We start from the raw sequence: 11231 nt of genomic DNA on the forward strand, positions 1-11231 counted from the left end.
CAGCGGGTGCTGCCGTGGGCACCTCGCCCATGCCAAAGCGCTCACGGGCGGAGGATAGCCCTACCCCAGTTGCTATCAGGGCAGGAGATGTTCACACCTATGCGTTCAAACTGGAAATGAATCGCGCATGAGCGAAGCCACTTCTTCTGCACTGACTATAATGCAGTCAGTTCTTCTTTTACTGTTATGCTGTTTTGTGGATCACAAGGTTTAAAACTACTTATAAACACACACACACAAAGTAACTCCACCAGAGTGCCTATTTTGGGTCACTTTTGCCGGTCCAGGCCCGGATAAAGGAGTAGGGTTGGACATTAAAAAACAATAATTGCTAAAAGAAATTTAATTTGTAGTTCTAAATAAATTCTAAATGCATTTAGGACGTTTTTTACTCACTTTGTCTCTTCCACAATGTTATTTTTCTCTCTTACAACATAGGCTACAATTACATTAACATGACCAATTATGCAAATTAGGCGATGATGTCATTTAGCGACTTCTAGCGACTTTTAAGACAGCCAATAGCGATTTTTCTTACTGAGGAGTTGGCAACACTGACTCCGTCCGCCTCAGGTCCCAAAGTCAAACGAACACTGCGACATCACTGAGAGTTAAAAACTGTGTAAATTCTTTCATCTTTAATAAAATGATCAGCGTTGCTGCTTTACCAGGTGTAACAATTAAGTTTAACATCCAGGCATCCATGAAAACAGAATTTATTACATTTAACAGAGTTAGAAGTTAGCAGGAAGTTAGCTCGCTAGCTTCCACCTAAGCATCATATAGCATGTTCTGACTGAGAGATTTCTGAAAAATTCAAACATACAGCTCTGCTATCACTTCCAACATAAATGAAGACAGAAAACTAAACAGCAGTGACGTTTGTAGGGTTACTGAAGTTGGGCTAGCTGGTATATAATGATGTGCTACGTGATCGCTAGCGACACAGCTATGTTAGCATAACATAAACACAGTGAAGCTGCAGGATGAACGCTAACTTTTTTCCACTCGACAAATGTTAACGTGAGGGTTCCTGATGGTCAGGGACAAATGCAATCGCATGGCAGGATGCTGTAAACGGACCAAACTTCAGTCAGGAGAACAACTGAGATAATCCATCCACAATACGAGGTTAGTCATTAATATACTGCAACAACATGGGAATAGAGCAGCTGCAAGAGAATTCAACTTTACTGAATCAATGGTACGGAAGTGGAGGAAGCGCAGTTTTTGGCTTCCCTCATATTCCAAAACGTGCTTCGTCTCTTCGCTATTACTGTCGCCCAGCACAATTTGCAGATGATATTGCTTGCAGCCGCTACAATGCTTTCGACCAAAACAGGCGCAGCTCGATGGCACCATCAACATGCGCTATCGTGGTAGAGCGGTATAGTCAAAATCTCGACCGTTGGCCAAATTCATATCGTTTCTACCGTATACCGTTTATACCGCCCACCCCTAATAGATAGATAGATAGATAGATAGATAGATAGATAGATAGATAGATTATATTATACATACATCAAGTAATAAATGTATAAGTCATTTTACTTTTTCAGCACATTGTATTGAAATATAATTTTTTACTTATACATAGTTCAGTCTGTTGTTGTGACTTAAAATATGGAAACAGCAGCTCATTCTACACAAGAACAGTTCGCCATATAATAACCACAGTGTAATATTCTGTATCAAACACTTAATAACTGAAACAAGGTGTTCGCATCAGGTGAGGACTACTGAAGCACAGAATTAATGTGCCTTAGCCTTCACCAGGCGGTACAGCACACTTCAACATACATCTAGAGGAAAAACACTTTGGTGCATTTGTGATGGCTGGGCGATTACACACTGAGGAGAGGCAGCCACAACAATTTAGCCCTGCTACCTATTTGAAACTCATGGCTGCTTCTAAGAGGCAGTGTGACCACCTGCAGACAGATGGGACGTATAAACATAGATGCATTACACCCCTCATTACATGTATGTGTGGAGGTGTGGTCATCAGTTAGCTACATAGGCATCAGTTGCGGGGGAGCCTTTTTCCATTTTCTGCATGATTAAACTTTGAGTCGGCTTCTCTGCATGTTAACATACACAGAAAGCTCAGAGAAATAAAGGCCATTGACAGACAAGTGGGCATAGCTAGTGTGGCTTACGAACAGGGAGAGAAAAATGAGCGACTCCTCAACCCTTACCCTCTGGCTGAACCTGCTGGTTGGGTAAAAAAGCACAGGCTCCCTGCTGGAGTCTGCGAGATGAATAAGGGGAGGGACTGTGATTGGCTATCTATGAGAACTGTGGCTAGTGACACCAGAGAAAGCTAATATGAACACACACTGCCTTTTACAACCAGCCAGTAAGAGAACATGCTGACTGAGAAGTACTTCTCCCTTGGAATGGAGAAGTGACACCATATACCTCCCCCTTAAAAAAATTCAAATAATTCAGAATAGGGCTGCAACGATTCACCAAGTAATTTGAAAAAGAATTATAAAAAATCTTCACATTTTTTTGCTTCAACGCTTTGTTTATCGCACAGTGCCATAGTGCGCCGTCGTCACCGTGTAAGCGGGAGCGTTTAACCCACATTCGTGACTAAAAATAGATCTGCACCACAACAGCATGTGAATAATAAGTTTGACAACATTAAACCCAGCAGCCCTCAGTTTTTCAACAAAAAGACTGATAACACAATAGCTCCACTGAAGCTGACGCTGCCACAGTTTAAGGCAGGGTTGTCAAACTCATTTTACACGGCGGGCCACATGCAGCCCACTTTGATATTAGTGGGCCGGAGCAGTGACACTCCCCTTTGTGTCAGTGTAAAGGATATTTACATACATTTATACATAATATATAATTATATAATATCAATATTAATATATTAAACTATTTTTCTACATGATGAAGAAAAAGCTGCTGTGACAAAGAAAGAAAAACTGAAAAGAAAAAACTAAAATTTCTATAGTAGAAGGTGAAAAAAGAAACTTTTCTGTCATTTATTTATTGTTTAATGAATGGCCATAAGGGAGGTTTTTATCAGTAGGAAAAGCTGTAAAACTTAGAAAATACAGTTAAAAGTCTACAAATTCTGCTTGTGTTTGTTTGTTGTGAGCAGCAGATCAAACAAGTTAAGAATTATAAATGGCTTCAATGTGAGACTCATTTAGACACTCAGACGCTGACCCATGGCTCTGTGCTACATCTCTGCCATTCAAAGAAACTTTGTACATACTTTATTTTATGAAATATTTCACACTTCATGCTACATTTTCTTTTTTTAGGAAACCATTTTTTTCTTCAGTGTTTTCATTTTCACAGCACACTACAGCCAGTTTAGAATGACCACACCTAACCATGATTATCTTTGGACTGTGGACGGAAACCTATTTACAGGGAGAGCATGTCAATTCCACACACAAAGGTTTTTAGTTGACTGATCTAACAGGAATTTTCTGATTCATTTATCTGGGGCCAGAATGTTTTTGAAACAGCGACGCTAATGCTAGTTCAGCTATAAATGAGCAGAGTGAGGGAAGATATGTTACTTGTAGTTAATTATAAATAAAAGTGAATCTGGAGATTTGTTCTGTGCCCTCTGCATCCTTATATCCAATTTTTTAGGATGGAAAACAAGTAGCCTGTGAAACTCTGTCCACACGGGCCACAAAATGGACACATGGCAAAGAATATGAAGCAAAGCCTGTCGCTACAAACAGCAATGAGGCTTTGGAGGACAAAGCTGCTTTTATGCTGCAGAAGGGAAGGTGCGCTAAAAATGTATATCCTAAGTAAAAATCAATTGGGTGGTACTATCATAAATCACAGGATTTAATTAAACCTGACAAATTACAAGAGATGTTTCTGTATTTGGTTTGTGTTAAGCTGTGGTGATTTTGATGTGGAGACGTAGGCATAACCTGAGTGGCTGTGGAAAGAAAGCTCACTCTAAATACTGACACTCCTCTGTATGGAAGTGTTTTTTTGTTCAGGTTTTCACACAGTGTGCACCACATTAGAAGCAGCTTTGCATGGCCTTCCAATGTGTGCCAGAGAGAGCAAGAAGAGCTTAAAATACTCAAAGCATTTAAGCTAATTTAAGGGGTCAGTGTCACTACTGGTTGACCTATCCAGGGTGTACCCTGCCTCTCGCCCTATGATAGCTGGGATAGGCTCCAGCCCTCCTGCAACCCTGACAACGTTAAGTGTAAGAGGATGGATGGATGTCAGTACTGGTAGCATGAGGCAATATATTACATATTTTACACACACATATGTGTGTGTGTGTGCTGAAAACATCAGATCTCAATGGGAAAAAATCATGCTGGATGTCTGTACTGATATGAGCATGGTATCGATACCATTACATAGTAATGTGTTAGGAACAAAAGAATGCCACATCTTTTGATGGAAATAAAAATCAACCTCGAGTGCTGAATTCAAAAGACACCCCAAAAATCAAAGGCAAAAACTGATGTGAGAGACTAGTCCATTCTGCAGAAACTCTTACTTAGTAGTTTGTATGGCCTCCACATGTTTGTATGTCTGCCCAACAACATCAGGGCATGCTCCTAATGAGATGACGGATAATGGGGATCTCTTCCCAGATCTGGACCAGGGCATTACTGAGCTCCTGGACAATCTGAGGTGTAGCCTGGCAGCATCAAATGGACGGAAAAATAATGTTCCGAGCTGTTCTATTGGATTTAGGTCAGGTGAGTGTGCGGGCAGGTCAGTGGTATCAGTTCCTTCATCCTCCAGGAACTGCCTGCATACTCTCCCCACATGAGGCATCGTCTTGAATCAGGAAGACTCCAGGACCCATTTTGGAAGCATAGGGTATGACCGCAGACCCAAGGATTTCACCCCAATACCTAAAGGCAGTCAGGGTGCCATTGTCTAGCCCAGGGGTGCCCAATCCCAGTCCTCGAGAGCTACCATCCTGCAGCTTTTAGATGCATCCTTGTTCCGTCACACCTGAATCAAATGATTGGATTACCTCTTCAGCATGCCATCAAGTTTGGCAAAGGCCTGATAACAAGCCATTTATTTGATTCAGGTGTGACGGAACAAGGATGCATCTAAAAGCTGCAGGATGGTAGCTCTCGAGGACTGGGATTGGGCACCCCTGGGCTAGCCTGTACAGGTCTGTTTCTCCCACCTCCCAGTTTTGGTATCCTATGGCAAATTCCAATTGGGCTATGATGCCAGGCAGTGAGCACAAAGCCCACTACAGGAGTTAGGGCCACCAGACCACCCTCATAGAGTCTGTTTGTGATTGTTTAGTTAAAGACACATACACAGGTGGCCTTAATGTGCCATCCTGGACATGTTGGACTACCTGTGGAACCTCTGCAGGGTCCATTTATTGCCTCGTGCTGCTAGTAGGGTCACTGACCCCAGCCAAATGCAAAATAATGAAAAAACAGAAAAGATGCAGAGTGAAAACGTTTGTTCTGCTGTTAATTTCATTCAAACTACAACTGATTTATATCCCCTACTATATCTCAGAAGTGTGTGTGTGTGTGTGTGTGTGTGTGTGTGTGTGTGTGTGTGTGTGTGTGTGTGTGTGTGTGTGTGTGTGTGTGTGTGTGTGTGTGAGGGATAAAGAGAGAGAGTTGGTGGCTCAATCTCCAGCTCCTCACGTCTGCATTACTACATACCATTACTACCCAAACACTGGGTAGTTTTGAGCTGCCATTAGTATATGTCTAGTACAGGGATTTGTAATTATTCAGCAATCATTCTGATAAAAGAATAATTGTTTTACTTTACAACCAAACATTTCACTATTTGCCCATCAGCTTCACAAAACTGTATGATTATTTTACATGTTTATTTTTTTGGAAATCAAAAATCATGAAAAATCACATAAACACACAACCTCGAAAAATTAAGAAAATATCACTGGGAAAAGTCACTGGGACCCTAATAAGAAGGTCTGTGACAGTGTGTCACAGCAGACTGAAAAATTTTCAGTATATTTTCAGTAATGTATTTTAATGTATTTTTCAGATTTATATATTCAAATTCAAATTCTATCGTACACAGTACAACATGTAGTGAAATGTTATTGCTGTACAATGTCCACCATTAAACTACAGTAAAGAAATTTACAAAATTTACATTTTAAAAGTTTACAGTAAAAAAAAAAGGTCTAACAGATTTAAAGAATAAATTAGGAATTTAACCTAAGAATTAAAGACTAAACTAAGAATTAAGGTAAATTATAAGATAAAAAGTAGAATGTGCAAATAAAACATTTCAGAAAGAAATTATAAAAAGTGTGCAAATAAACAGTGTGTGTGTAGTGACATGATGCATGACAGTTCAGAGTATCCCTGGGTCAGGACCCGAATAGCCTGAGGGAAGAAGCTCCTCCTCATTCTCTCTGTTTTGGCCTTAAGGGAGTGGAAGCATTTCCCAGACCTCAACAGTGAGACGAGTCCATTTTTGGGATGGGAGAGGTCCACATATAGTGTGTTTTGTAGTAGCCTAAAACATGTATATTTTCCACTTCTGCAAATATACTTTCAGAAGGAGAAATTCTAATGTATAGTCAAGTAATTAATGACAAATCAGGGAAAACTCCTCTAAAACTCTAATAAGACTGCAAAAGACACAACAAAAAATTCCTCATATTTTTTAACATAGTCGATAAAATTATTATCTACTGGTTTGTACTGAGGTTTCCCGTTGTTCACTCTGTTGTTTTATCCTATTTCTTTATTTTTTTTATTGCAGTTTTAAACAAAACTGTCCATTTTATGCATTTAAAAATGACATGAAGCTCAGGGCAGGCTATTTAAAACATTTTTCTGTGAAACAAATCAAATTTTCAGCATCATAAACTTTTTTTAAAAAGTAATAACATCTAGTATTTTTTAATTACCACTATAACATCAGCTATAGAAAGTGTTAAAATGAGTCATTCTTTATAATATGAAATATGAAAAGTTGCATGTATCAGCAGCTATGATGATTTATGAGCTCGCTAATATATGATATTTATTTAAAGGCAGGTATTTTCATCAACACACAGTGTCAGCACAGCCCAGGGCAGCCTTAATGCCACCCTAACCATTTCACTGTTGTACACAGCGTTTAATTTCCCCCCGTTCACCTGTTATTTCACACAGTCATTAAATTAGTTTGGTGTGCAAGTCGTGGCCTTTCATGTCCATATCAGAGATGCTAAGGCTTAAAGACAAAAGACTCATTATTTCATAGCATGTGTCAGATCTACAATCCATACCAGGCTGTCTCTTTGGCTTTGTCTTTTCATGATAACATTTCAGCTGCTTGTTTCCAGATTATTGACATCATGTGTAGCCATTCGATAGCCCATTTCATCTGTGTAAGAGGTTCTTTCACTCTTAATTAACATCTGAACTGAATGAGGAAATGCATTAATGGTTGCTTTGTTGTCATTGCAGCTAATTAATACTCAGGAGGTTTGCATTTTCCTGGAAAAACAAATTATAAAACCGATGTTTCAGTGAACACGAGACATGCTTCTTCAAATCAAGGTCTTATTTGAACAGTACCTTACTGGGATGTGTTAGTCAGAAGCCCTCCTGTCACCTGCACACTGGGCTTCACAGGCCAAAGTGTTACTCATGAGTTCCTCATTTTTAGCATTGCGGCTATTTCAAGTTCACTGAGATCTGACATTGAGAGATTGCACAAAAAATAATGGCATATTTAAAAAATGGGGGCAGGGGAGGCTTTCCCAGTCATTTCCTTATTTCTACCTTACTTTAAAAATTAATCTGCAAACTTTTATCAAGAATAGAATTATTGATAAAAGAAACATTGACCCAGTCACCAACAGCAGCTTTACATGCCCTGCAAATATTGAAATATTCACAAGCTACACTATTTTCATCAATCGATTCTTAATTTAATTTACTTAATTAACTTATTAATTAAAGTATCGAGTTCATTTTGAGGGTTCATATAACAGATTAAGGACATTTTTGCATCGTCAATGAGGAACAGAAGAGTGAGTTCACTCAATCACAGAGCCATAAAAAATTATGAAATGCAAAATATAACAAACAAAAAACATTCACTTTTCTATTTGAAGTAAATCAAGTCCAAAAACAGTCGTTTCAAACAAAAAGGGAACAACTGAATAGGAAATAGTAGATATATGAAATAAAGAAATAAATATGCACTGGAACAGGCCTCTGCTCTGATGACAGAGAAAATACTCCCGCAAGCCAGTGAGACAAAGTAAATTTACGCAATCTGTTAATTAGTAGGCTCACTGTGAATTAAGAGATCATGTAAAACTGCAACAACTACATCAATATAGACCAATGGTTAAAAAGTCATTTGGACTTAGTGGAAGAAAAAACACGTGGACACGGCAGAAGTCTGAATAAAATCCAGTCCATGCTGGCCTTTTGTTCAAAGCTGACAGGACTAGTTTACATGGACATATCCAAGAACTCGTGGGACTAATGCTCCTTGCTACACACACTAAGATTTACCTTTTAAAAAAATTATTATTATTCTAAGTGATGAAATGTCTTTACATTTACATTCTTAATGCTGACACTTTACCCACTGGAGTAAACCTTTCACAGCACCATGCTATCATCGCTTTCTGGTTTTGCTTGTGTCTTAAATAAATAAATGAATAAAAATAAAAAAGCATATAATTGAAAACCTATACAGAATATCCGTAAATAAAAAAAATCATTCATTTAATTTTAAATACATATTTAAAACGTTTACATAGTTCTAACTGAGCACATAATGTAATAGAAAGCATTTTTAAATGGGAAAATATTTAACAGGTTTAACGGCCTGATCGCTGTTTTTTTTATTATTGTTATTTTATTTAGAGCAATAATTTGTAGATAACCACAAATTTATGTCAACTGGATATAAATTTTAGGAGAAAAAGCATAGCTCTTAAAGACAATCGAGTTTTCTTTGGCATGCTGATCATTTAAAGAGCCCTGACCACCAGGAACAGGTTTCTGACAGGTTAGAAGAAAATACATTCATTACCAAAATAAGAACTAGATGTAAATTTGAGGTAAATGACACGCAGCACAGCGCTGTGGGAGTCGGCTGCAGGTTAAAGGCTTCAGCCGAAACTTTTCCCTCTGCTCACTGGGTTTTGCCTTTGAGCAGTGACACCTGACGAGGTCGTTAACAAATTAAGATAAATCAGAGAGCAGCAACAGGGCGTCAGCCATAAACAAACACTGACAACTGCCTCATGACAACAGGCTCAGTTGTGAGTGTGATATTATATCGGCTGTTTCGAATATCGTGCGGTAACATGCAGGCTAGTTTTGTAACAAAAATCTAAACAGATCCACAAATAACGAGTCATAATTCATAAAAAGGGATATAATAATAATAATAATAATAATAATAATAATTAGGACACAGTGCTCATTCTCGATATAGTCCTGACTGTGGACTGTTAAATCTTACATTTATTCTTTTTGAAACGATATGTCAACAGTACAGTTGTAACACTCTGTGCCCTTAAAGCGTCCACTTGGTCTACTGGATAAAAACTAGCACAAAATCATTCATTAGCTTTGGTCAGTTCGTGTTCCAGCAGCGAGCTGCCGCTAAAGTCAATGAAGTCCGCGCGCTCGTTTATCTACATTAGTGTCAGAGAACGTAAGTCGCGGTTTGCCAGGCCGCCCCCTCCTGTCATGTGCAGCCCGGGGAGGGAGGTGTGGAAACACCGCCCGTGTTTACGGTCTACATTCCTCCAGCTAGGGTGCTGCTCTCTGAACTGAACTGCTGGAAGCCATCAGCATTCATTCAGTAGATCGGCTCTGCTGGGAAGCACGTGAGGCGCTCGAAGACTTTTTCTTTGTTTTTAATCATCAAAACATTTGATTTTGCTCCAAAGATGCTCCACAAATGGTCTCCCTGTGAATCTTTAATACTTTTTATTTGGAAGATTTAATTATGCGGCAGCGTAAAACTCTCAAACCCAGCAGTTTCCATCGTGTTTACCACTGTCACTCTTGCCACCTGCAGGCCCTTTCATTAGAACTTGTTGTGAACAGATGCCGGACTCTGCCTGTATGATTATTTCGAGCTCACCTCTGCAACTCAAAGCGAAACAATAAGCACAAGAACGACAGCATGAATACGACAGAATGTGGAGAAGTTGGACCTACAGTGTGCGCTCCGGCGGTGTTGCCACTCTCTATGCGCCAGTCCGCTGATGCATGCTTTCAGAGCCTTCTCCTGCAACATGCAGGAGGACGGGCTGGACGTGTAGAAATCCAGCATCTGTCCGGGACTTACGGTCAGCATGTCCATGCAGTCAAACATGATAAGAGGCTCTTCGTTCAACTACTCTTGTGTGTGATGGATAAAAATCGCCGACATAAGCGCAAGCAACTCCGTCGAACTCCTCTCCCCCTCCCTCCCCCTCTCCTTGGCACGGCGGATTTCGTTCCTCTTCTTCTCCTTCGTCCCGCACTGGAATCACTAATTATTTCAGTCCGAAACGCTCCGCCGCTTTTTCTAAATCCTCATTTCTTGCACCGAGTCTACTCTCCGCCCTGCCGCGAACCTCTGAAGACTCCATAATAATAACAATAATCCGACCTGTTTTTTGGAAATCGCCCCGTCTCGCATTGGGAGCGGTGGTAAAACCCGCGCGAACGGGAGAATTTGTCTCTTGTAATAATAATAATAAAAAAGAACCACGGACGGCGTTTAAAAGCTCACGTTTCTTCTGCGATGACGAATGGGTTATCCACCCCCCGTGCAACTCATTTCCAACTAGTTTTGCCACAGAGAGTGAAAGATTGAAATGCTTAATATATGCCGGTGAACTCTGTATGAACCCTTCCGAGGCTGCTGACCTTCAAATCACCCAGGCAGGCTGACATCACTGCAGCTCCGCAGCGCGGAACAAGGCGAAGTGAAGAAACGCAGGGAAAATAATACTTTCTTCAGTTGGAAAAGAAGACCCACGCAGCTGTCCCTAAAATTTGAAACGAGGGTTTTTATTGTCGTTATTATTATTAATTGTATTATTGTTATTATTATTATTATTATTAGTCATTATACAGTATTATAACAACAAAGTCAGCAGTTTTCTAAAATGTTGCAAATCACAGGTCACAGTTTAGTTTATAAGCCCTTTATATTTTTTACTAATGCGCACAACTGTGAATATGCTTATTGTTGTCAGTGAAAAACATGGTTTTCATGTAAAACAAGAACGT

The 11231-nt window shown here is 39.6% G+C and overlaps 1 protein-coding gene across 1 annotated transcript in view; it reads right to left on the bottom strand.

The window, feature by feature from the left end:
* The window catches only part of LOC135933323 (retinoic acid receptor beta-like), a 117396-nt gene extending 106398 nt beyond the window's left edge, over positions 1-10998 (bottom strand). Inside the window, exon 1 of the mRNA XM_065471457.1 lies at positions 10170-10998. Coding sequence (XP_065327529.1) covers positions 10170-10326 — 157 coding nt within the window. The 5' untranslated portion in view covers positions 10327-10998. The remainder of the gene's footprint in view (positions 1-10169) is intronic.
* Between the last annotated feature and the right edge of the window lie 233 nt (positions 10999-11231).

The sequence above is a fragment of the Pelmatolapia mariae genome, linkage group LG22 (assembly GCF_036321145.2).
Source record: "Pelmatolapia mariae isolate MD_Pm_ZW linkage group LG22, Pm_UMD_F_2, whole genome shotgun sequence".
In the NCBI taxonomy this organism is placed as follows: Eukaryota; Metazoa; Chordata; class Actinopteri; order Cichliformes; family Cichlidae; genus Pelmatolapia; species Pelmatolapia mariae.